Source organism: Anomaloglossus baeobatrachus, chromosome 5 (assembly GCF_048569485.1).
Source record: "Anomaloglossus baeobatrachus isolate aAnoBae1 chromosome 5, aAnoBae1.hap1, whole genome shotgun sequence".
Classification (NCBI taxonomy): Eukaryota; Metazoa; Chordata; class Amphibia; order Anura; family Aromobatidae; genus Anomaloglossus; species Anomaloglossus baeobatrachus.
Genome location: NC_134357.1, coordinates 415,793,375 through 415,820,626, shown reverse-complemented (window position 1 = coordinate 415,820,626; position 27,252 = coordinate 415,793,375). Strand labels below are relative to the sequence as shown.

Here is a 27,252-nt window from a genome sequence, read left to right as displayed (position 1 = left end):
ACAAATTAAAGTAGCTTTTGGTGGACAGTCTAGCCTAATATGCCCAGGAAATGTTCTGATTTTCATGACCTGTAACTTGCCATACTCTTTTTTTTTCAGCTCTTCTTCACTGGCATCCTTCCTCACTTTCCAGCATACATTGCTCCTGCCATTGTCCAGTGACTTGTCAGTTCTACCTCTATTCTTGCCTGTATATAGACAGGAGAGCAGGAGCAGAGAGACAGAACCCTTCCTTGACTTCCTGTAATCCATCCTAGGGTATCTGCAGCTAGAGACAGATTATACTTGACCACAGGCAGTGGACAGCAAATTAGATAGAAGGGAGATACATAATGGCAAGTACTAGAGAGTGATTTGTTTAGGGGTTAAATTTTTAAAAAAAAATTGATTAACAGATCATCTCATTAGCAAATTGTACAATGGGATCTAGTTGTACAGTGACCATCTAGCAATTATTTAAACAACATAACAAAAACCATCTGTACCTTAAGCCTGCTTTACATCTTACAATTAAGCATACGATATCGTATGCGATGTGACACGCCCCTATCGTATGTGCGACACGTTCAATTTGTTGACCGTGTCACACAAACGATTAATTGCCGTCACACGTGCTTACCCTTCCATACGACCTCGATGTGGGCCGCGAACATCCACTTCCTGGAGTGGGAGGGACGTTCGGCGACACAGTGACGTCATGCGGCAGCCAGCCAATAGAAGCGGAGGGGCGGAGATGAGCGGGGCGTAAACATCCTGCCCACCTCCTTACTTCCGCATTACCGGCGGGAGCCGCGTGACGCAGGTAAGATCTGTTCATCGTTCCCGGGATGTCACACACTGTGATCTGTGCTGCCTCGGGAACATTGAACAACCCGACGTGCAATATTTAGCAAATGAATGACGTGTATGCGATGAACGGTTTTACGTTCAATCGCAATCGCACGTAGCTGTCACACGCTACAACACCACTAACGATGCCGGATGTGCGTCACTTACGACGTGACCCCGCCGACACATCGTTAGATATGTTGTAGCGTGTAAAGCCCGCTTTATAAATGTTGACATTCAGATGACCAGAAGAAAACTGCGTGTCATCTGAGGTTGTGCGATGAGCACATCAGGGATTCAGAGGTGCAAAGTCACCTATTCTAAGCACAACTAGGACATGCATGCCCTGCCTGTCCCCAGGGAGCTTGTTATGAGGATATTGGCCATCTCACGGACTCTCATTATGTTCATTAGAGAGTGAATTTACTTATGTAGTTCTTTTTCTTAAACCAAGTTAACCCCTAGTTAAAATTTTGGGAAGACAGCTAAAAAAAAAAAAAAAAATCGCAGATTTTTCAAGAAAAGATGGGAACTCTACAAATGCATTTAGGCAGCAATTGGCCAGGAGTTGAACCCATGACTGACAAGCCTTAAAAATGTAATTCAACTTTCCAAAACCATTTTATTGGTGGGGGTCAAGGTGCTTCGACCACCACTAATCTCAGATATGAAGGAGCAGAAGACAATGACTGCCCTTCTCCAAGACTGAAGATACTCATGTGCTTTCCATTTAGCGCATTTTTTATCTCTGAGAAGAACACAGCTCAACTGAGTGCTTAGGGATTAGTGGAAATGTCACTTACCACTCTCACCAATTAAAACTTCTGAAATTTCTCATTTCACTGTGACATGTCAAAAGTTATCTGACAGTGTATGTACGTGCCGCCCCCACACCCGCAGCAGCCGGGCTGCTCCGATCCGGACCCGCTGTGTGGCTTGAGGGATCCTCCGGACCCAGGGGTCACGCGGACACGCCGAATGAAAAGGGGGACGTAGTTGTACGGCCTTGACCGTATTCGGTTCGTGACGCCACCCACGGTGTGTGGTGAAGTGGGACACCACCACTGCTGTTGTTTGATACCCGGGGGAGATGTAGTGGCAGCCGGATGTTAACCCCTCCGTGGGTAGGGATGGTTTCCCCGGGGCCCAGTGTCTCTGTACAGGGTATGGCGATGGCAGGAGCTTGCGCGCCCAGATGAACCAGGGGATGTTTGGTTACTCACAATTAAATGAATCACACGAGTCTTTTGGTAAACCAAGGTGCTGGTGGCCGGCCGCCGCGGCCAGTTGTACTCTGGTCCCTACCTAGGCTGGTGGTCGCCATCTTTTCCTCTGCACTGTGTTTGCTTGTGTTGGACTTCCCGGTATGGAACACGGGGGTCCGCTCCCAGCTTGTTGTGTGCCTGAGGAGCCATGCCAGTCTGACGCTGACCCGTCTATCTACAGGCCCTGGCGGTTGCCCTATTCCTCTCTGTGGGTGGTTGTCTACTTTTCAGGACTTAGGTTGGGACAGGACCTATAATCCTGCTGCTACGCTCACCGAGGAGTGGGGAGCGTCCGGAGGTGGACCCACTGGACTGTGCACCGGACTCCCCTGAGAAGGCGACCAGCAGCGAACCCCTATACAGGGACTGTGCGGCGCCTCCCCAGAAGGCCTAAATACACGGCAGCCAGGAACCGGTAGTAGGAGCCTCTGTAGGGCCAGGTGTAGCAAGGTTGTGACGTCCACAGCCGGCAGGACACGGAAACTGCACCGGAGATGTTCACAGCAGGTGACGTCCGCAGCAGGTACGGCACGGATAATGTCCACGGCAGGTAGGGCACGGTGACGTCCACTGTCGGTATGAGCGGTGACGTCCACAGCAGGTACGGCACAGATAATGTCCACGGTAGGTAGGGCACGGTGACGTCCACTGTCGGTATGAGCGGTGACGTCCACAGCCGGAATGGTACGGATGGCACTACGGTGAGACAAGGGATTAGAACCAGGTATCAATGCACAGAAAACAACACAAGGGGTCTGGACACTGGCAAGGCTCTAATGGAAGCGTTGCTCGGGCACCTGCTGCTGGGGGAGGTGAACCTAAATACCAATTAGGTAACAGGTGACCTCTGAGGTCACTTCCAGAAAACGGGGCATACCGCTTTAAGAAATGGGGCGTGGCCTCGCGCGCAGCCTAGAGTCACTTACTGCAGCTCTGTGTAAGGAAGGGAGACAGGAAGAGGCTGCAGCATGCCTGGGAGCAGGACGTACATCAGGACCCGGAGCAGGAGCAGCGCCTGCAGAGCCATGGGACCGGTAAGAGGAAGGCCGTCGCTGCCTGGGGCTATGACTGGGAGTGCTAGTGGGAGCCATGCTGGGACTGGGAACATGTGAGGGAACGCGCCCCCCACGGGGTCTGGTGGGACCAGGCGCTACACCTGCCCTCAATTGGTTAATTAGCTAGGCCGTTGGTGCTGGTCCTGGCTTCAGGGTCCGAGTACCCCCTCTGTGCACGGTTTCCGGGTCGGGTCTCTGGTGTCGGTAGCGGCAGGCTCCAACCCTGTCCCGGTCCACCTCAGATCTACGGCTGCCGTCTTCCCGTCTCCTGCTGACGGAGACCACTGTCTGCCACCTAGGCAAGGTATCAGTGCTCCGACCCTGGCACCGTCCAACTTGAACTTCTCCACTGGAGCTACACTTAGCTCCAGCCTCCACTCCTCTCAACTTGAACTACAACTTAATCTGTTTGTTTTCCTGCCCCGGGCTGTCTAGACCCCTAGGTGGGCATTTCCTAACCCCCTGGTTCCGCCCACTGGTGTGCCTGTCTTGCCCTGAGGGGCGTGACTAGGGTTTCAGGTCGGCTGTATGTAACCTAGGTGAGGGAAGGTGTTATGCGTGGGCCTATTGTGTGACTACCTGGTTTTGCCAGGGCGTCACATATACGTACTCTTATAGCTTCTTAAAAACATCAAGTTAGAGACTTTAAGGCTATGTGCGCACTAGAAAAGTGATTTTTCTCAAGAAAATTTCTTGAGAAACTTCTGGGAGTTGAAGATTACCGCACCTGCGGTAAAAAAACGCACCAAATCCGTGGGAAAAACGCATGGGTTTTTGCCGCGGTTTTCCCGCTTTTTTCTGCGGTTTTTCCACAGGTTGGTCCCTGCGGTTTTTTTATGCTGTAACTGCAATAAATAATATAGATGATAGATAGATAATCGATAGACAGATAATGGATAGAGGGAAAGATGGATAGATGAATAGATAGATAGATAGATAAATGAGAAAGACCTATATAATGTCCCACCTCCCTGCATTTTCTAAGCTGGCACCCTTTAGTGACTTTCATGTGGCACTAAAGGGTGCTTAGCCTTGTATTTAGCCATAAAATAAATAATTAAAAAAAAAACGACGTGAGGTCCCCCCATCTTTTGTAGCCAGCTAGGGTAAAGCAGACGGCTGCAGCCTGCAAACCACAGCTGGCAGCTTCACCTTGGCTGGTAATCCAAAACAGAGGGCACCCCATGCTGTTATTTTACATTAAATAAATAATTTAAAACAAAAAACGTGGGGTCCCCCCAAAATTGGATCACCAGTCGAGGAAAAGCGGACAGCTGTGGTCTGGTATTCTCAGACTAGGGAGGTCCACTGTTATTGGACACTCCCCAGCCTAAAAATAGCAGGCCGCAGTCGCCCCAGAAGTGGCGCATCCATTAGACGTGCCAATCCTGGCGCTTCGCCCCAACTCATCCCGTTGCCCTGGTGCATTGGCAAACGAGGTAATATATGGGGTTGATGCCAGATGTGTAATGTCACCTGGCATCAAGCCCTGGGGTTCGTGAGGTCAGGCGTTTATCAGATACCTGATATCACCAACCCAGTCAGTAAGAAATAAAAAATAGACAACAAAAAAAGTTTTATTTGAAAAAGCACTCCCCAAAACATTCCCTCTTTCACCAATTTATTGAAAAGATCAATCAATTCCACGTCCGGTGTAATCCAATAAGGGGGGGGGGCTCCCCACGGTGATCCATACCATAGTTACTGTCCCAGTCAATGAAGAACAGAATGTTCCCCATTGGCTGGGAGAGCAATGCAGTGACCTGAGCTAACATCAATAGCCCAGGTCACTGCAGGGGATGACGAGCGCTGCTGTCAGGAGGATAGATGAGATCATTACCTGCTGTGATGATCTCCTGCAGTCCTGCCATCAGCGCTGTCACTGACTTCTATGCCCACCGCGTTGTCAGCAGTATCGCGAGAGCCCGTGACGTCACCGCTAGTGACAGTCTCGGGCCGCTCGCGAGACAGGCATAGACAGCAGTGACCGCGGTGACGTCAGGAGGCAGGAGATCATCACAGCAGGTAATGATCTCATCTCACCTCCTGACAGCAGCGCTCAGCATCCCCGCGGCTGCACACACTGCTGTGTGTCAGTGTCTGCCTGCGCTGCAGCGTGAGAAGCAGCTGATACTGCGGGCAGACACTGACACTGCAGGCAGACACTGAGCCTGCAGGGCGGGCAGCCGCGGGGCTGGAGCAGGACACAGACTGCACGGGCACCTGGACGTCACACGGAAGCGCTTCTGTGCGGCGTCCAGGGAGTGTGACGTCTGTGTTTACTCTGCTCCGGTTCCTCTTCCTGGCATAATGACATCACTTCCTGCAAAACCGCAGGCAGCGATGAACATTACCGCAGGTAAACCGCGGTTATACCGGGGGTATACCGCACATCATTTGCTACCTGCGGTATACCCCCGGTATTTCGCGATTACATTACAGTGAATGGAGTGAAATGCCGGGGGTATTCCGCAGGTACCTGCGGAAAAGAAGTGACATGCTCATTTTTTCAAGAAACTTTCTCAAGAAAATCTTCACAAAGAATTTTCTTGAGAAAAAAACGCAGCGTGCGCACAGCTATTTTTTTTTCCCATAGGTTTTGCTGGGAAATGTCTGCAGAAAGATTTCAAACATTTCTCAAGAAATTTCCGCAGCAAAACCGCGGGTAAATCCGCGGGTAAAACGGCCTAGTGCACACATAGCCTTAGGGTGCTATTATTTCCACTTTATGATAGCATTTAGGCTGTAATGACCGTTGTTCACTTCTGAAAAAAAAAACCTTACTACTAGCCCCAGGGTGTTACATAGGGAAAAAAAACTATACTGACCTCCTGCACAGGCTTCCCTCCTCCACTGTCAGCTCTATGTCCCATGTTAGCACTGTTCCTTTGCAGCACTGGAGCCCTGGGCTCAGATCCCACCAAGGACAACATCTGCAAGGAGTTTGTATGTTCTCCCCATCTGGTTTCCTCCCACGCTCCAGATACATACTGATAGGGAATTTAGATTGTAAGGCCCAATGGGGACCATCAGATGTCTGTAAAGCGTTGTGGAATATGTTAGTGCTATACATAAGTAAACAACATAAATAAAAAGGATATGAGGTGTACCGCCCCAGCAGCGGTCGAACCGCTCGGATCCGGGTGTCGCTACTCGTGGCTTGAGGGTCTCCAGACCCGGGGGCCCAGGGTCACTCTAAAATGTGATGGGGGGTTATTTACAGGGGAATTAGATAGTTTGTGATGCCACCCGTGGTGTGCGGTAATAGGGAGTACCGCCGCTGCCGTTGGGAGTACCCAGGGTGATGGAGTGGGGCAGCCAGATGACGTTACCCTCTATGGGTAGGGGAAGGCCCCAGGACTCTGGATGGTGGGTCGGATGGCAAGGGGAGCGCAGGCTTGCTGGTAGCAGGGGCTGATCAGGTACTCACTCAGAAGGAAAGCAGACGCTGACAACGTAGTAAACCAAGTCTCTGGGTGCCGCTGCCCTTCTGGGGGAGCTCGTCCGGGTCCTGTCCCCTGCAGCACTGCCTCATGGTCCGGATCCTGCCTCCGTGCACAGAATTTTAGTGTTCGTTGTGGCCCGTAAGCTTGGAGCTGTCCGCGCCCCGCTCCCCACTATGGGTAGTAAAGGAGCTTGCTCAGCTGCCGACCATCCTTCTAGACTCAGCCAGGCACCCAGTCCCAATATCCCGCGACCGGGTTTCTGACTCCTCCAGGTCCAGACCACCATCTGCAACCCAATCTACTTCTCCCCTGGGAGCTTCAACTCCTAGCTTCCTCGAGCTCCTCACTCCTCGAGGGCTACCACTTCACTGACTTGTCACCTCCCACCTCCCAGCCTGACCCCTAGGTGGGCGGCCCTATTCCAGTTTAGCAGCCCACTGGTGTGCCTGACAGGGGGTGGTGCGAAGTGTGATTGGGATTTGTGGATGCTGATGGAGGCAGTACTGCAAGTTGGGAACCTAAAACCATGGGGGGTTGAGTCCTGCACTGGGAGATAAAGAGCGTGCAGTACCCTGTGATGACCTGACTAGTCCAGGGGCATCACAGTAGCACCGATTGTGGACAACCCCTTGATATATTTGCAGCATCCTCTTTTCCTCTGATTCAGGATTGAGAAGAACACAGTCAGGACTATTTTGAGTTCTTAGGATCACATTTTTTTATAAAGTGTCTGATAGATGGTGAAATATCAGCTAAGAACAGCACCTGTTGAGATAAAAGTGTGACATCTTCCATATCCAAACGACCATATGTAGACAACAATAGAGCTTTACTTCATTTAGAAACCTCAGTCTTGTGGTTAGCCTTCATGAATCTTGATCAAAGCCTCATGAGAGACCTGTGAAAGTTGCTGCACAGATCATCTGTTTGATCAAGCCTGGTTAGACTGACAGCAACTCCTTAAGGATCAATTCACCATTGAATACATCCTGTTTGTAGTGAAACGTCTGGTAACAATGATAGATTTGAAAAGGCTTTGGTCAGTTAGGAAGAGATTATTGATCTTAAACTGAATGTTTGACGTTCTGACAGGGTCCTTAGTGAGAAGCCTCCAGAAGAGAGAGAATTTTTTCAACTCTGGCCAGATTAATGCGTTTGTAAAGTTAGAACAATGAGGCACAATCTGAAATTAGCTGTGGGATGATTTGAAGCAATGTCAGAAAATATTATTTTACTGAAGGAAAAGTACATGTGTGGAACAAACATGCCAAGATAAAAAAGGGGAATATTACAATGTGTTGTAGAGTCAAAACATGTTATTGGGGTTCGTGCACACAACAGTAGGTTCTCTAAGGGCTGGTTCACACTAAGCGATAGCGACAACGAGGTCGCTGTTATGTCACCATTTTCTGTGACGTAACAGCGACCTTGTAAGTCGCTGTTATGATCGCTGCTTAGCTGTCAAACACAGCAGCCGAAGCAGCGATCATAACCGCGAGAGCAGGGAGCCGCGCACACTGCTTAGCGCTGGCTCCTTGCTCTCCTAGCTACAGTACACATCGGGTTAATTAACCCGATGTGTACTGCAGCTACATGTGCAGAGAGCAGGGAGCCGCGCACACTGCTTAGCGCTGGCTCCTTGCTCTCCTAGCTACAGTACACATCGGGTTAATTAACCCGATGTGTACTGCAGCTACATGTGCAGAGAGCCGGAGCCGGCAGCACAGGCAGCGTGAAAGCTGTGGAGGCTGGTAACTAAGATAAATATCGGGTAACCACCTTGGTTACCCGATGTTTACCCTGGTTACAGCTTACCGCAGGCTGCCAGATGCCGGCTCCTGCTCCCTGCTCGCTTCATTTCGTCGCTCTCTCGCTGTCACACACAGCGATCTGTCAGCCTTTGAATAAAACGAACCAGGGCTGTGTGTAACGAGCAGCGATCTCGCAGCAGGGGCCAGATCGCTGCTCAGTGTCACACACAGCGAGATCGCTAATGAGGTCACTGTTGCGTCACCAAAACCGTGCCGTAGCAGCGATTTCGGTAGCGATCTCGCTATGTGTGAAGCACCCCTAACCCGAGAGAGAATCGGATCAATTATGCAAATGACTCTGTGATTACAGTTTAATCAGAGTGTCAGTGAAACGCCAGCGCCGGGGCTTGCAGGGTTCGCACGGTCACCGGGCCGATGGTATTCGGGGTCAGGCTCTGAGTGGCCCGACCCGGCTTCCGTGACCCCGGCGGGTTTCAATAAAAGGAAAGTCCCAAAGTCAGTCCATGGTTATGATGAAAATCACAACGCCGCCCATAATCTCGTGCTTGCGCAACGTCACTAGTGGTCCCACTGTGCACAGTCCCGCTACAGTGGCACGGCGCATGCGCGAGACATCGGACGCACTGGGCGGCATCCTGAGGTATGTAAATGAGCGTTGGGGGGCGGCCTAAAGCAGCAGGAGGGACAGTAACGGACAACAGACAGCCCGCCCCCGTGTACCATTAACAAGATTTTCAAACTGAAAGGTACCACTTTATAAACTATTTATTTTGATCTAAAAGGGAGCAGAATAACTATAGGAACCTTGCTAGAATGCAGCCCAGGAGCTGCAGAAGGGGAAACTTTTAGGTTTAGGGCAAAATTTCTGCTGACAGGTTCCCTTTAAGGAGACAGGATGAGTCATGAGGCTAAAAACTACATGCTGCAAAAGCTATTAACTCCTTCCTGCCAGTATGATGTGTGGACTTCACTCCTCCTGCCCGGGAAAAAATGGGGTAACATTTAGTACCCTGTAACGACCCAGTTGCAGGGGCGTTACATCAGCATAGTGTGATCTGATTGTCTCAGATAAGGAGAAGATGGAGATAAAAATTTCTCCATCTTCATCATTGTGCTGATCCTCAGAAAGTGGTCATCTGAGTGGAGTCCAATGTTTTCCATCTATCTCCAGGATAAGTGAAAACTTGCTAATCGTTACTGTCCACTAGGATCTGCACCGATCACCATAACAGGGAATTTTGATTAGCCGGGCTGGTGTGATACAATGTGTGTCACACTGCAATGAAAACATCACACCAGTCCGAAAAGTCAAGAGAGCAGCCGCGGATGCCATCAGGTTAGAAGCTTTTCAAAGGCCTCTCATCCAGCAAACTAGGAATGTTGACGTGGCATCTGGGGGTCCTACACATCAATTGTCCTATCTCTAGTGACTAGCAAAGGCCCTATTGGAACTGTACAAATGCTTCAAGGACTTGGCCAGTTTATTTTGACAAATGTGTTGGAGACATTATTTGGTGACACTTACTAATATATATCTATTATAGGTTCTCATCCTTTCTTAAAAACTGCTCAATTCTCCTGTCCACAAAATGGCTGGTGATGGACCGGTCGTGTCCATTAGTCTACTCCAATTGAATAACACTTCAAAAAGATAATATGCATTTCAATTGGAGGAGGCTGATGGGTAGGTCTGGTTGGTCACACGCTCCTCCGCAAGCAGCCATGTTGCAAACAGGAGAGCTGTACCGCCTGTGTGGAAGGAGAAGAACTTGTAATATTCATGTATTAGTAAGTGCTACAAAATCATGTCTCCGACGCGTTTGTTAAAATTGAGATAAGATGGACAACCCCTTTAACACATAGAAGACTGGTGTTTTGGGCAAGGAACCTCAGTATAATGATTGATAAGTGAAGGGATTTATCTCTGCGGTTAAAGAAAAAACATACATTAATCACAAGACCATTAGAATGATGACTTGTAATTCACAGGACCACCTATTTACCACCAATAATATTCCATACACTTATTGCATAATCATTAGCATCATGGGAGGTGGGCTGCTGGAGAGATCAAAATGGGGTAATACACCTCAGAGTTTACCTATAATATTGGTAGATTAATTGGCAGCAGAATGACACTGTGGCTCACTGTGATAATTGGTAAGATGGTATTAGCTGAGTGTGGACATTACACAATTTAAAGGAGGTATTTTTTAAGTAAATAGAAAAAAGGAAAGGTCCAGCACCAAAATTTTCCATACAAATTTTTTGTCCTCTTTATTGAGAAATCATAAACATGTTAAATGCTTATGAGTAAGGAGTCATCTCCGAAACGCGTAAGGCGGGGGCCTTATTAGGTTCACATTAGGGGACATATTTGATTTTATCATGTATGTGATTTCTCAATAAAGAAGACCAAAAAGATTTTATGGAAAATTTTGGTGCTGGACCTTTCCTTTTTTCTATTGACTTGTGGTAGCCAGCCACATCCGCGCATTTCCCCACCTCTGTTTTCTTTGGATTACACATTTTTTTTAAGTAAAGCTGCTACATAGGCCCCTTTCACAATTTTTTTTCGTATTTGTTTTATCTGTTTTTTATATAGTCTGTGGAGCTGTTCACGTCCTTTTTTATTACTTGATTTGCTCGAAAGCACCCATTCAAGTGAATGGGTCCATGCTAAAAACATACAGACAATGGATGCATCATAGTGCTGTTTGGTTTCACCGTTCCATTTACTGGTTGTGTGGACTGCACACAGACAACACTGCGGTCTATCCATGTCAATGGGATAGTTCAGAGCAACGTATTTACCTATGGAACAAGATCCTGATGGGATTCATTTTTTTTAATGGGTAAATCTCATCCGAAATACAGAATGGAATAGTGCAAGTTGCAATTTTTGTTTTCACTTTCACAATCTGTGTTAAAAAACTTTTACCTGAACAAACCTACTGAATTATATTGGTCCTTGTACTGTCCTCGTGTTATCCGATTTTATCATGGACAGCGCAGCACACATACATATAATACGTTTGAACAATCCATTATGCCAATATTCACTTAAAGGGAATCTGTCACCAGAATTTTGCCACCTAATCTGAGAGCAGCATAAAGTAGGGGCAGAGATCCTGATTCCAGCGATGTGTCACTTATTGGGCTGCTTAGTGTAGTTTTGATAAAATCACTGCTTAATCAGTAGTAGATTATCATTAGAGGACTACTTGGTGTAGTGCCCGGTAGTCCAGCATATTCATGAGCTCTGTATAACTGCTAGATCTGCAGCAGAGAAAACATTGATTTATCAAAATGACAGCAAACAGCTCAATAAGTGACACATCGCTGGAATCAGGGTCTCTGTCTCTACATTATGCTGCTCTCAGATGGGGAGCAAAAACCTGCTGACAGATTCCCTTTAAAAAGGCTGCAGCGTCAAACACAGCCAGCAAGAATAAGTGGTTCTGTTTCTGAGGGGGGTATAAAAAATAAATAAAAAGGCTGATACGGGTAATTTCTTTCTAATCTCATACAACCCCTTCCGGCTGAGTTCTTGTGCTCTTATACTGCAGTTTCATTTGTAACTTTTTGTAAAAATGTAAGTAAAATAATTTAATCAGACATCAAGGCAAAACTGATACAGATATAGCCAGCGCTAAAAGGAAAAAAATCCCTTTGATTACCAGTCAGCTCCCAAAGCCATCCACACTTGCTGTGTGATATAATTGATACTTTTCAGGCCAGCAATTATGGACCATGGGCAGTGCCTTCCAGCAATTCCTGCCACTTACCAAACCATTAATTAAATCAACTGCGCTGAAACATAGACGTGTGTAAAGTGCATGTTAGAGCTGGTTTAATTAATGATTTGAGTAGAGAAATACTACATTTCATATCATTACCATTAGATACATTGTATATGCCTGGCTGCAGAACTATTTACTACATTTTTCTGTGGAACATGAAGCATTTAGTGGAAATATATCCAATGGAAATGTGTACACGGAAAATCAGAACACTTTACTACAAGACATACTGTAACGCCTGCCTGGATCAACAGACTCAGATGGGATGTAATGGACAGGCTAGAGGGAAGCCACTCACCAAGCAGGACCCCCAGAACCCTGAAACCCTTTAACCCCTATACAGGGATTTGGAATTACACAGGGCCCTGGAGATCACTACCTGTGGAAGGCTACAGTCCGATGAGAGTAGTCGTCAGGCAGGGTCAAACCAGGAATAGCAGAACAGGGACAGAATCGGCAGGCAAGGATGTAATCAGAAAACGTAGCAGAGGTCAAATCCGGATCGGGCAGCGAGGTTCAAAAACAGCAGGCAGAAGGGTAGTCAGAAAACATGCAGAAGTCAGCAGACAGGAATCACTAAACAGAATAGGGCAGACCAGGAGCCAGGAAATCAGAACTATCTCTGGCAGAGGTCAGCAGACAGGAGGGGAACTAAGAAGGGTGTAGTGTCTTCCCATTGGCTCTAGCTGAATGCTGGCAACTTCAGCTGGAAGACACACGCCACCCACAGTCAGCCAGTGGTACTGCAGATCCCAAGATAACCCAGCCCAGTGGATGATCGGAGCCTGCACCCACCGGTGCCGCTGGCATCGACTCCATTCCCATCACCAGCACCATCCACGGCAGGAACACAGCGTCGCCTGGCGATCGGAGCAGAAGTCACTGGAGCGGACTCCAGTGGTGACGTAACACGTACACAGCAACCAGCCAGACTTTGCTGTCCAGTGTAGGAGTACTGGGAAGATAAAGTGTTTCTTGCTTGGTTGCTGTGGATTTGCCTCTTATTTCTTTTCTAGAAAACATACTGCTACTGTATTTCAGTAATTGATCATGTTGCAGTCCATAGTGTGAATTAAAGGGGTTGCCCACTATGTTACCATTGATGGCCTATACATAGGATAGGTCATCAATGTCTGATCGGCCGGGGTCCAACAGCGGCACCCACACTGATCAGATGTTCTGTATGCCAGTGGCGGCAACAGCTGCTCAGTTTTGGAGATGCCCCATCTTTTTATAATGGCCATGGCTGGGTACTGCACCTCCGCCTCCTATTCAAATCAATAGGGGCTAGATATGCAGTACCCAGCCACTATCAGAAGACGGGGCATCTCTGAAACTGAGCCTCTAAAGCTGGATGCTGCTGTGTCGGTACTGAGAACAGCTGATCAGTGGGGGTGCCGGATGCCAGACTATGGCCAATAAGACATTGATTACCTATTCTATAGATAGTTCATCAATAATAAAATAGTGGACAAACGTTTTAATACCTAGACCCAAATACTGACCAAATAGCCACTATTACAGCTTTTACTGGGGTTGTAGTCTGAACATCCACAGGAACAAAAGAGGAGGGCATATATTACATATTTAGGCTGGTTTCACACTACGTTTATTTAACATCCGTCCATAACGTTTTTTTAGCGGAAAAACGGATCCAGTGCAAATGCGTTTTCACTTCAATGCATTTGCAATGGACTCGCTTTAACATGCGTTCACCTGCGTTTGCGTGCGTTATAGTGAGGATCCAGCGACTTGCAGTTTTTTAACATCTTTCAAAAACGCTACTTGTAGCGTTTTTGAGCTGCGTCCAATTACTGCAAATCGCTGGATCCTGACTAAACAGCATGCAAACGCAGGTGAACGCTGGCTTGCTGATAGACAGGATCCTGCTTGCTCTACTGAGCATGCCCAGAACCAGTCTCGCGTGATCTGTCTCTCTCTCCTCCTCCCTCCCTCTCCCTCTCTCTCTCTATCTCTGTCTCTCCCCCTTCCTCTCCTCCCTCTCTCTCCCACCTGAGAGCTGCGGACACTCGTAACCAAGGTAAATATCGGGTAACCACTTATCTTAGTTACCCGATGTTTACGTTGGTTACGTGTGCAGACAGCCCTGCTCCTAGCAGCTGCAGACACTCGTAACCAAGATAAATATCGGGTATCCAAGCCCGATGTTTACCTTGGTTACCAGCGTCTGCAGCTGTCAGAAGCCGGCTCCCAGTCTAGTTCCCCTCACTCCCGATCACTTGACTCCAATGCCCGCCCCTAAACATCCAGTGACAAGATCCTGCAAAATAACAGATGCGTTTGCATGCGTTTTTTGCTGTAAAAGCAGGATCCGCTTTTGCAGCAAAAAAACGTTCCTGACGCATGTTAAATAAACGTAGTGTGAAACCAGCCTTACTAGCATTTTAAATCCAAAATTGTGACCCTTAGGCATTACTGCCAGGTCCCCCCAAAAAACTACCAATTTGAGTTGGGTTGTGTCGCGGGCGGCGGGGTGCTGCGCTCGCCAGCGCTCGGGTCCGGCGCTGCTGCTGCTCGGTGGCTCGAGCGGTGGGCCCGGATCCGGGGACTCGAGTGGCGCTCCTCGCCCGTGAGTGAAAGGGGATAGTTTGGTTTGGGGATTTGGTCCGTGACGCCACCCACGGGTTGTGGTGAGGTTGGGCACCACCGCTGCTGGTGACGGGGATCCCGGGAGCGATGGTAGGGAGCAGCTGGGATGTCGTTTTCCCCCTCCGTGGGAAGGGGTTGGTGGTCCCAGGGCCCGGTGAGGTGACGGGGAGGCAGAATTGGCAAGGTGCAGGGTCGCCTGGACTGCGCAGCGCGGTGCCGGATGGCACGGTTGTACTCACTCAGCCACAAATGTACGCAAAGTCTCTGGTAAACCAAACGGCTGGATGGACGGGTCCCGCAGCCGGCTGCTATGGCTTCTCCCGGACGGTTGGTGGTGGCTGCCTTTCCCTGCACCTTTGTGTATGTTCGGTCCCGATGGCTTCCCACCGGTAACCCGCGCCCCAGCGTATATATGTGCCGGAGGAGCCCTTTTGCCCGCAGGCTCTGGCCCTTAGAACTCTAGCTGTGGCGGTAGCTGTATTTCCTTCTACTGGTCAGACGGTTGCCTTCTATCGGGTCTTGGCTGTTAGGAAACCCCTGGGGTTCCGGTCACTGACGGATTTGACCTCTTAACGGCGACTCCAAGCCTGGTCGGGGTCCGCAGGCCCTGCCTGTGTGTGCTGGCTTCACTTCGCTCCCCGGTTTGGTACCGGCGGGCCACCGCCCGACCCCGGTCCTACGGTTCCACGTTGATTCGCCTCTCCTGCAGACGGCCACCACCATCTGCCAACCTTGCTCTTAGTGCCCGGGCCACGCACCCGGATACGGTCAGTTTACTCCTTCACCACTACTTCACTCCTCTCACTTGCCCTTCCCTAACGCAACTCTCTTCCTTTTCCCGCCTCCAGGACTGTGAACTCCTCAGTGGGTGGGGCCAACCGCCTGGCTCCACACCACCTGGTGTGGACATCAGCCCCTGGAGTGAGGCAACAAGGATTTTGTGTCTGGCTGATGTGCCTGTCTCGGGGTGGGGGTGTGTGTTGCAGTACCTGTGAAGACCTGGCTAGTCCAGGGCGCCACAGTTGCATAGTCCACATCTTTTTCATTTAGGCTTTTGGTATTGTCTGGGTAAAATTGTCACTGTATGATATTACTGCAGAACAAAGCAGATTTGCCATTCATGACTGTGGATATGTTGTGTGTGACAGCTGCTTTGTTTGGTGAAAAAGAACATATTCTTGTGTTTATTAAGGGCATAAGGACAATATAGGGTGCTCTTCCTCTAGAATACCCACACTCTAGGCTAGAGCAGAGTAGCCCAGACAAAGAGTGGCATCTTGTAGGAATACATGATTATTGCCAAGAGGTATGGACACATGGCTCTTATCTATCTTCCACAGGTTCCTGCCTTCGGTGCCTGGTTGATGTTGTCCCTGTAAAGAACGAGGAAGGAGAAGTCATCATGTTCATCTTAAATTTTGAGGACCTGGCGCTGCTGCTGGCAAGAAAAGCTAACAAGACTCTTCATCAGAGGTTGACACGAGCTGCCTTCAATTCAGGTGAGCATTATGTGTTCAGAGTTATGGCACCCTGGTTGGGTGAAACGTTTGCCCGGACTAATTTCTTGCGCCTTAGGGTTTGTCTACTACCTGCCCCCACATTATATGCTTCTAAGCCGACATCTGCCACTCGTGAAACATGTCTATCTATCCTGTTTTCTTCCAGTGACATTCATGTGTATTCAGACCCCAGAAGTGGGGAAGATTACATGGAAAGTCAATTGGAAGAAGAAAACAATGGAGAGACAAATTGAATCACATGGGGGCAGGTGTTTTAAACAGTGGACAACCTCTATAAAGCGATCTCTCATCAGACTATGCTCTGTCATGCACTCTTCAATTAGCCAAGAAGGCACTCGAAAATTATGCCATTTGACACTGATCTGGTGTTTATTACCTAAAGAGATCTCACCAATGATAATATAGAGGAAAACTCCTTTTAAAGGTTTGATCTCGATACATGAGACTGGAGAAATACAGCGGGTCCTTTAAGATCATCTGTTCTATATTTAATTCTCTTCTCTATTTTTTAAAAGAGAGGTCAAAAATGAAGCCAAGATTCTTGACTTCCTCCGCAGACGCAGACCTCATGAGGTACAGAACCATCGGTCAGATACCCCAGTTTACCCTCAACTTCGTGGAATTCAACCTCGAAAAGCACCGGTCTGCTTCCACTACAGAGATTGAAATTGTTGCCCCCAGCAATGCCTTTGAGAGGACGCAAAATGTAACAGAGAAGGTAACACAGGTAAGACTGCGTTTTCTATTAATTCATGACTATTTTTTTTCAAGTTGTAGTTTTGAATGACACCATTTTTTGTGCCAAAAAATTTACTGAAAAATAAGAATAAAGTCCAAGTGGGAAGAAATGCTAAAATAACATACAATTTCACCATAGTTTATTTTAAATTAGTTTTTATGCCATTTATGCTGCAGTAAAAATGACAGAAATATGATTTTTAAGGTCACCCTTTAGCAGAAATGGTATTTGCCAAAGATGCTTTTGACCACAAAAACGCTCTAAATACGCTTGCGTTTTTACCACATTTTGGCCGCGTTTTACCGAGTTTTACATGCTTTTTCATTTCTTGAAGTCAGATGCGTTTTGATGACAAATACACTGCTAAATAAAGTTTTAACATTCAAACACTATTTACACCAAAAGCCACAATACACATATGGATGGCCTAAAGCACAAAAACTGAATACACACCAAAAAATTGTATGCAAGCCAATATGTATGATACAAATAACATCTTTATTAAACATAAAAATACGTTAAAATGGATAAGCCCAGGAGGACGGATGGAATAAGGGGATAACACCAGGCACTTGTTATTAGTACTAATGGACACTATGAATGTATCTACAAAATCGCCAGACAGGTACAAAACATTATATAATGATTTGTACCTGTCTGGCGATTTTGTAGATACATTCCCCTGTTATTATAACTGTATACCATATTTGATTTATTTATTATAGAGTGGGAATGTGGATACAGCTTTACTTTAGATACAGAACTATATGAATACCTCTTGCTAATATGGTGTCCATCAGTACTAATAACAAGTGCCTGGTGTTATCCCCTTATTCCATCCGTCCTCCTGGGCTTATCCATTTTAACATGTATTTTTATGTTTAATAAAGATGTTGTTATTTGTATCATACATATTGACTTGCATAGAATTTTTTGGTGTACATTCAAACACTATGAAAGAATGGAAAAAAAATGATAACAAATATCAAGATTATAATCATAAATAAAATAGCTTATTTTATTAAAATGATAAATGTTTGTTAATATTTATGTATAAAATAACGTTAAATTAATGTTTTTCTTAATTTTAATTGTCGGACTATGTGTGTGTGTAAAGGGACATATCATGCCTTTAATATAATGTCAAAAACGCAGGCAATTAAATTGTCAAGAACGCATGTTTTCTGCAGATAAAAAGCATGTAAAACGCTAGGATTTTGATGTAGATGCGTTTTGCATCTTCTCATTGACTCTAATGTTATCAAAACGCAGCTCAAATGGCAAAAACAATTGACATGCTCCTTCTTTAAACGCTGAGTTTTTGCCCAAAAATATGCAAATTAAAACCAGCATTTTGAACAGCAAAGTGCGCACAAGAAATCCTTATTTCTCATAGACTTTGCTTGGAAATCAAAATGCATGCATTTTGGCATGAAAACGCTGCAGTTGAAAACGCTGCGGAAACACAGGTAAAAACGCAACGTAGGCACATAGCCTAACGCCCACATAGAAGCCAGTTCGACTTAAAGTCTGAGAGCGCCACACAGGAAGAAAGTGTCACCAGCATAAGTGCAGCGAGAAAGGTGAGAAAGAGAGAAGCATAGAAAATTCATTTAAGTACTAAACCATAGTTCTTTCAAGGGCTCTTTTCCACTCGCAATTTCCTGGTGCGAGTGCGATCCAATAAAAAATCAGATTGCACTCACACCAGTGTTAATCAATGAGGCAGTTTCCTCTGTCCTGTTTTTTCTCCACACGAATCGGGCCCTCGGTGCAATCGCAGCATGCGAGTCTCGGCTCACGTGCGTGTAAAATCGCACTGCACTCACATGTTATGCCACTGCAATGCGGTGCACAAAGAGACAGACAACACAGGAGATGGGAGAAAGTGCTCCCTCCATCTTCTCCGTAGCTGTGATGCGATGTGATGCGATCTCAAGATCGCATCACAGTCGCATGACCTTCGGCTGATGCACGTAGCAGAGGATCATTAGCATCTCACTTCCAATGCTCCCGCATCAGAAGCGGTACGCAAGTAGAAAAGAGCTCTAACACTGAGAGCCTGAATTCAGACAACCCCGCAACACAGACAACCCTGTAACCTGGTCTATGTATGGACCGTAATGCATGGACTGGCTGCAGGTCTCCTGACCCAAACTTGCCCACCTCATATATTCTTAAAATATTGTTAAGTTCTGGTTAGGATACCCACAGCCAGTCTGTGCATCACAGTCCGTACACGGAAATTCCAAACTCAGTCAAAGGCCTCGTTTCCACTAGCGTATAGCTTCTGATGTGAGAGCATTGGAAGTGATATACTAATGATCCTCTGCTGTGGGTGTCAGTCGAGGGTCATGCTACTGTGATGCGATCTTGCGATCACATCACAGCTGCGGAGAAGAGGGAGGTAGTACTTTCTCCCCATCTTCTCCGCCGCCTGTCTCTGCATATATCGCACTGCAGTCGGATTACATGCAAGTGCAGTGCCATGTTTCACACGCTCCCATAGACTTGTATAGGAGTGCGTGAGCCGAAAGTCGCTGCCAAACGCAGCATGCTGCGATTCATTCCGCATGCCACTATGGCATGAGAAATCAATCGCAGATGAACACTGCCCCACTGCACCACTGGTGCGAATGCAATCCGATGTTTTATCAGATTGCACTTGTCAGTGCAAAACGCAAGTGGAACCGAACCCTAAGGCCAGAATCACACTTGCTAGTGCCTCGCGTGTAACTCGCGCGAGTCTCTCATGGTAGAACCCGGCATGGCCGCACACTATGCATACAGGAGCGTCTGAGCTGCATAGAGATACATGCAACCGACCCACTCCTGTCAGGGGAGTGTGCGGCCAATCCGGGTTCTACCATGAGAGACTCGCGCGAGTTACACGCAAGGCACTAGCAAGTGTGATTCTGGCCTTAGACTTTACCTCCTACCAAAAGTGTGGTACTAAAAAATATTGAACTGTTTCCCTTGCTGGACTTCCCTTCAGGTCACGCACCATTTTGCTCAGTCCTGGCAGATAGTGGGTATAGCAACATCTGGACACCTTTTAAAACTTTAAGTTATTTTCAGCCTGAGTTTTTGTAGCAGACACCGTTTTGTTCATACATTTCTTCTTTGACAAGATTTTTTTTCTTTTCTGGAAATGTTTCCTGAATAGGTTTTGAAGACTTTTTTTTTCCTGCATCTTTCTTTGAAGCCCCTTGAATGGATAATGCTTAGTTTAGAGAGGGTTTTCTTCAGTATTCTTTTCAAAAACCTCTTCAGAATTTTTTTTTTCCAAAAACTTATATGAACAGCAACGTGTTAAATTCATTAAAATGAATTGGAAGGGTTCTCCATGATATTTTGAAACAGTTTTTTGTGGAGGATTTTGGAGAGAATCCACTCTAAAAAAAAATAATAAAACTCAGTGTGAACTTCCACCCAGGAAACTTTATAATGCATTTGTCTCCTATAGATTATAATGGCATATGTATGAAGGCCAATGACATGAAAAGCTAATACCTGTGAAGGACGCCATACATCCGTCACCCATATACTTCCATGTTAGAAAAAAGATTCTTTTTATGTATGCATTTTTAAGCTGGACTTTCCAGTATGGAATTGCGTTGTTTACTATGATAATCTATACTCTATTTTTTAGTTACAGTTACTAACATATTCCAGTCTTAGGCCTCAATCTGGCAATAAAGACCTTGGGACATCTATATCAGGCGATTTCCTGACATATTTGTTAAACCTAGGGCAAAAATGTGGTCTGAACAGGGCCTAAGACATGCTTAAGATGCCAACATGGGCCTAAGACATGCCTAAGATGCCAACATGGGCCTAAGGCATGCCTAGGATGCCAACATATAATAAAAAATCATCATTCTAATATATATTGAGACTGGTTAGGACCGCTGGCTTGATGGTGGTGTTAAGTATTTACATTAATCATGTTCTAATTATCCATTATGTGATCACAGGAAGACTTTAAATTTCTCCACTATTTAGTGGCATTTCAGAGATCTTCGAATATCCTGGCACATAACATTAGGGACAGGACTTACCCCTGCAGAGGTCTTTGACGATCCTCGCGATTTTCCTTGGTGTACATTGTTCCACAGCACAAAGGCTCCACCCAGTGGTTATTCTTGGTCACTGTAGAAGATTATTTCAATCAGCGCTTGCAAGTACAAATATGAAAAATATTATCCAAACTTTATTTTTTAATTATAATTCCTAGCAATAAATGTATAAAAGTGATCTTAATTTTACACTGAGCAGGGAACATAGCCCTAGTATTAAATATATATGGTAACAATGACATTTATAGTGTACTCTAGAATGTTCCATAAATATCTGATCGATGGCTTGCATGGCAAGCTAACAAATCATTACTGATTTCTTTTCTGAAACATGTGAATTGGGCTTTGTAAAGCTTCATTTACGAGCAGCAAATCTTCAAAGAAAAACAATTATGTCCAACCAAACTAAGCAGCCAAAGGTATATTTGCATTTACGAAGGGTTAACCGAAAGGGTTCAGCATAGTGGGGTAGAGTATAGTGGTTTATTCTGCAGCTCGGTACATTTACAGCAATGCCTAGTTTATACAAGTTTTTTTTTCTGTTTTACTAGATAAATAAAAAAGCAGCTACTAATACATAAGTATTCAGATTTAGGCTACATAGAGAATTATGGCAAAGACAACTGTTACATTGCAACAGATGAAAGTTAACATGGTCTCAACTGACAAATTGTCACAACAGTGCCACAAATATTGCCAACCTGCTTGATTTTATGCCACATGCACAACATCTGCTTTAGGCCTCTTTCACACGTCAGTGATTCTGGTATGTATGTGCTAATTTTTATACAACAAGTTAGATGAGGAAAAAACGGGTTTGATGCTGCGCTAAAAACCACAAATCCAGGAGGTGTGATGAAATCCTTTCCTTTATTTGCACGGGTCAACGCGTTTCGAAGGCATAGCCGCCCTCTTCATCAGGACAAAAACAAAACAAGGAAGAACAGCATAACCTAAGCAGAGGAGTTGTGCCTGTCACAACTGAAACAGGTGAGTACCTGCCTCCTCACATTTATCCTCTTGTCTACCAGATAAGACCCTATTTTGCGCTTCTTTCCTCCACAGTTTTTCCTAATTTTTATACGTACCAGAATCACTGACATACGCAGACCCATTAAAATCAATGGGTCTGCTCACACATCAGTAATTTTTCACTGACCGTGTCTCCGTGCCGCGTACACGCGTGTCTGTGATTGCCGCACGGAGACATCAATTTTTTTCTGGCATCACTGATGTCCCATGGACCACACTATGGTGTGATCATGAAACACGTACCAGAAAAATCACGTACATTGAAAATAAAAAGCATTTTCAACTCACCTTCTCCAGCGATGCTGAGTTTGGCCTCTGCTCTCTGCAGATTCCTGGACGGCTCATTATGGCATACATATTCATGTATGAAGCCAGAGCTGACCCGGAAGTAGCTGCAGAGAGGTGAGAAACAGCGGAGGGGCTTATGCGTTTTTAACACGTCAGTGAAAAACGTCTGTGTTTTTCACTGACGTGTGAAACAGGCCTTAGGCTGAGTTTTGGATAATTTTTTATGTTGTGTATTTTTGCTGCAACAGAAACGCAGCATCTTAGGACACGTGCGCACGTTGAGTATTTGGTGAGGTTTTTACATCAATATTTGTAAGACAAAACCAGGAGTGGAACAATCAGAGGAAAAGTATAAGGCTATGTCCACACGCTGCAGTTTATTTGCTAACAACAAAACTGCACCTTCTGGCAGAAAATGCAACAAAAAACACATGCTTTTTGGTGCTATTTTTTCCATGCTTTTTTAGTGAAATTAATGACTGGAATGGCTAAAAAAAACGCTGGACAAAAACACACAAAGAATTGACATTTAGCAGTTGTTTGTTTTTTTTTGTCAACCCAAAACTGCAGGCCAAAACAAGAGCAACTTAAACACAGCATTTCTCATTCGCTTTTCTGGGAGAAGGAAAGACATGCAGATTTGGGCAACAAACTGCACCAAAAAATGCTGTAAAAGATGGCATGTCCATGTGTGCACCCTAAGGGCTGGGAACTAGGCAGCCTCCACAGGACGGCCAGGAAGGTGAGAGCCAGCGTCCATGCTGGAGGAGGGGGCAGGAGAGATCAGGGACGCCAGTATGTGCGTTACAGTAATAATGTCCCGACACGTTGTGACATCTTCCAAGGAGTCCATCCTCAGATCAGGCATCATGCAATGTCCATCAGTGCAGCAGCACAAGGCAACCCATAAGAAGACTGGCTGCAACTGCGTCACAGGGGACTGAAGGGACCTGGTGAGTGCATATAACAGCCATCGTACTACCGTGTTTTTCCAAAAATAAACCACTGTCTTATACTTTTTTTACCCACCAAAAAAGCACTAGGGCTTATTTTTGGAGGAGGTCTTATTTTTGGTGAAACATGGCTGGGGGTAAGTTTATCCCCCCAAAAAAGCAGACACCCCACTTTCCAGGAGACACATACTTACCAGACCTGGATTTCTGCATGGCTCCCAGGTCCTCCCTGTGATCTCCGGTGGGTGCTGCACGCCGTCCTCCCATGCTTCTGGCTAACTGACACACACACACACACACCACACACAGCACACACACACACACACACATACACACACACAGTACATCCAGTGTTACAGAATACTTCTGGCCGCAGGGAATGATGGGAGGAAGTCACGTGTCCAGCCCGCAGGTCCTGTGAGCAAGCATTCTTGTGCTCCACTGCATTGCCTCCCAGGATTCTGCCAGCCAGAAGAAATCGGTGTCGCTGGATGTGATATGTGTGTGATGCGATGTGTGTGTGATCCGATGTGTGTGTGTGAGATCTGATGTGTGTGGGTGTGTGATCACTGCAGGGCCTCCCGCTCGGCGTCTGTGGAGTGTGATTGCACGGTGCCCGCTTTCTATAATGAAGTGTACTGCAGTATCTCTAACTTTTTTAGCTGCACGGACACTCCATTATTGAACCGCGGCTAGGGCTTATTTTTGGGGGAGGGCTTATTTTTGGAAAAACATGGTATCTAAATGCCACTGCCAGTGATTGACAAGGACATTTAAATACTTAAAACAGCAGCAATCAAGGTGGGCTCTGATCCCTGCTGTTAGAAGTAGATGCAATCTATGTATCACATCTGACATCTGCACAGTCTGGAGCGGGCTCAGCGTCTGAACATGCCTCATACAAGCACATCCCTATGGTGACATATTTATGTCAATGTGCACAAATAGGTTAATTTCACTTTTCTGTTCCTTAACTTGAAAAAACAAATGGAATGTAGTAAATGTGCCCCAAACAAATTAATATTGTTACACACCACAATGCACTATTACATACACGCATCTTACAAAAATACATGGAATTCCAGGTTCACAGACACATACGCAGACATGCACACATAAAGTACGCAGAGGAGTATACATGCAATACGCAGACATGTACACATATAGTACATAGACATGCAGAAATACAGTACACAGACATGCACACATATATACACAGACATGACACACACAATTCGCAGATATACACACAGTACACAGACATGCATATGACGCGCCCACGTGGTCCCTGGGTTCACCACTCGTCACCGGGCTGGGGATGTTTGGGCTTGTCACGGCGGCCTGGCCTGGTTCCGTGACCTCGTCGGTGTCACTAAAGAGGATGGAGGGGTTAGGGGATGAAGGGAGTAGTTGTCTTGTGACGCCACCTGTGGTATGCGGCTATAATGGTAGCCGCCGCTGCAGAAAGTCGCTCTCTTCTGGGGTGGATGGTAACTCAGCTCGGATGTTGCAGCTCTCCACAGGTAGAGCTAGGCCCCAGGAAGGATGATGGTGGTACTTGCAGTTCAAGTTCTTTACCCACTGTAATATTGTCACCAGCGGAGTGCTGTTTCCACCATGATGGGCCTCAGTCAATCCTGGATAATTCGGTGGCCAGAACCGGTTTTGTGGACTGTGAGCCCCTCCCTCTTACGCTGTGTAGATGAATCCCCGTTGTATATAGCCTTATAGAGACTCCTGTCCTGGGTTAAGTTCCCATCCCGTATAGCAGGCAGCGCGAGAACTTGATGGGCTTGATTGTGGTCACAACTCCTGGTTCTATCTGCTGCTGTGCCCCGGGCACTAAGGTGGGAGAAGGGACATGCAATCCCCTCACCCGACGGATTTGTTAGACGGACATAAAGTTCCCCCTAACCTAGGGCTCTGCACCCCATCTGCGCCAGTCCCAAAGAAGCCATAAAGCTCTCCCCTCAGCAACCGTATAACTCCTCCTATGTTTCACAGGTTCCACCGGTCCGTACGTCTGCCTGGTGCAGACTCTATTTTCTGAGTCTTGCTTGCTTCTTCCCTTCCCCGGATGCTGCTCCTCCGTCCCAGAATCCGTTGGCTAGTGGGTGGAAAGTCCCATATGTTCTGGTGACCGACCCAAAGACCCTACCCTAACCTGGTCCCGGGTGAAGGGGAGCTTACTGAATGTATTGTGATACCAGCACTGGACTCCTCCTTACCCGGGATGAATACTGCACCTTAAGTGAGCTGCAGTACCCTGTGGCGACTGAAGCCTCAGGGGCGCCACATACCCCCATAGCAAATCCCAGCACGTCCATGGGATGCAAGAAAACTTACAATGGTATACTGCAATATTTTGGTTATGCGCAAAACACTTAACATTCTTTCCTTTATGGGAGGCAGCATCACTTCAAACGTTGCAAACATGATAACCCTAGTAAAAAAAAAAACTTTGGAAACTTTTCACACAGAGCCTATAAAAGTCACAGCAATACTTCACATAATAATAAAACTTGGGGAAATAGCATGTCATTGGAAAACTGTTGTCTTAATGAAACCTTTTCTTAAAGCATTACATACATTAATCGACGGAGTCCATGATGCCAAGACCGGTGCACCGCTCCCATCAAGTGCAAAATAGTATGCATTATATACACTCCAACAAGACCTGAGGGACCTGCAACCCCCAACGCAGGTTCTGGGCGTGCAGCAGAGCATTACCAACCACACTTCATTGCTTGTGCTCGCACGACAGGTTTTGGGTCCTATGGTTGTCCCAATTCTGGTAGAGAGCACAACAGGTGCAACTATTTACAAATCAAGTTCCGGCCACCCCTGGTCCAGTGGTCCGGTTGTCATATAACACAACATCATTCAATAACACAAACATGGTGCAAATATTATTGAACTATGTACATGACCTTTATCACTGCATTTTTACCCCTTTGTGTCCCGCTCTGCGGCCCTCCGAGGTCACAAGTAATCCATAGGCAGGACCATCTGGGTCCCCTGGTCACATGATTTAGGATTTCACCTGCAACCACACAGGTTCTTTGCGCTTCTGCCTTTTCCCACAGATACTACCCCAGGTCTGGGTTCCCTTATCACAGGGTACTGCCTTGGTGTTGCTCGCAACGTCGGGAGCTAGTCCCCAGTCCGATGTGTCCCTTGAGCAACACCCCGGTGCACTCTCCCGTAAGGGTTGGATCATCAGTACCTTGCTCCGCTTCCCATCACCATGCTCCAGGTACCGGAATTTCCAACACTGGGCTCCCCAGGGGCCCGGATAAGCCATGGGCGACATGGTGATGGCCTCAGCCACGGGGTACGCTTGGAACAGTGTGCACAGCCCTTCCCCAGAGACGTGCAACAGTGGCAAGTCCCCTGGGTACCGCGGAGACCATGCTTCCAAGGTGCAAGGCACCGAGACCAGCACTTCAAGCGCTGGAGTCATGGCAGATGGGACAACCTGGTCCTTTTCCTCCATTGACATATTCATCTCCTCAGAGGACTTATCTGGACCATTCGCCTGTCTATAGCAGCAGGCTTCGTTTGCGTGCCTTCTGGTTCCTCCCATGATGGCACACCCCTTATTTTCCCTCGCCGCAAGGCCAATGGCGACCGTTGTTTTCAGGGAAAAAAAACTTATCTTTGCACAGTCTTTAAGGCGCACACTACTCGCTGTCGCGGGCACGAAATCCTGTTCATCACGTGAGAATTGATGCGCCCACCGGGTCCCTGGGTTCACCACTCGTCACTGGGCCGGTTATGTTAGGGCTTGTCACGGCGGCCTGGCTCAATTCCGTGACCCCGTGTCACTAAAGAGTATGGAGGGGTTGTGGGATGAAGGGAG

The 27,252-nt window shown here is 46.8% G+C and overlaps 1 protein-coding gene across 5 annotated transcripts in view; it reads left to right on the top strand.

The window, feature by feature from the left end:
- The window catches only part of KCNH6 (potassium voltage-gated channel subfamily H member 6), a 410,680-nt gene that overhangs the window by 295,611 nt on the left and 87,817 nt on the right, over positions 1-27,252 (top strand). For 4 of the 5 annotated variants that reach the window (XM_075350271.1, XM_075350274.1, XM_075350275.1 and 1 more), the window contains exons 3-4: positions 16,120-16,278; positions 16,815-17,026. In XM_075350271.1, the coding sequence (XP_075206386.1) occupies positions 16,120-16,278; positions 16,815-17,026 (371 nt within the window). The remainder of the gene's footprint in view (positions 1-16,119; positions 16,279-16,814; positions 17,027-27,252) is intronic. The other variant, XM_075350273.1, reaches the window with a different exon arrangement.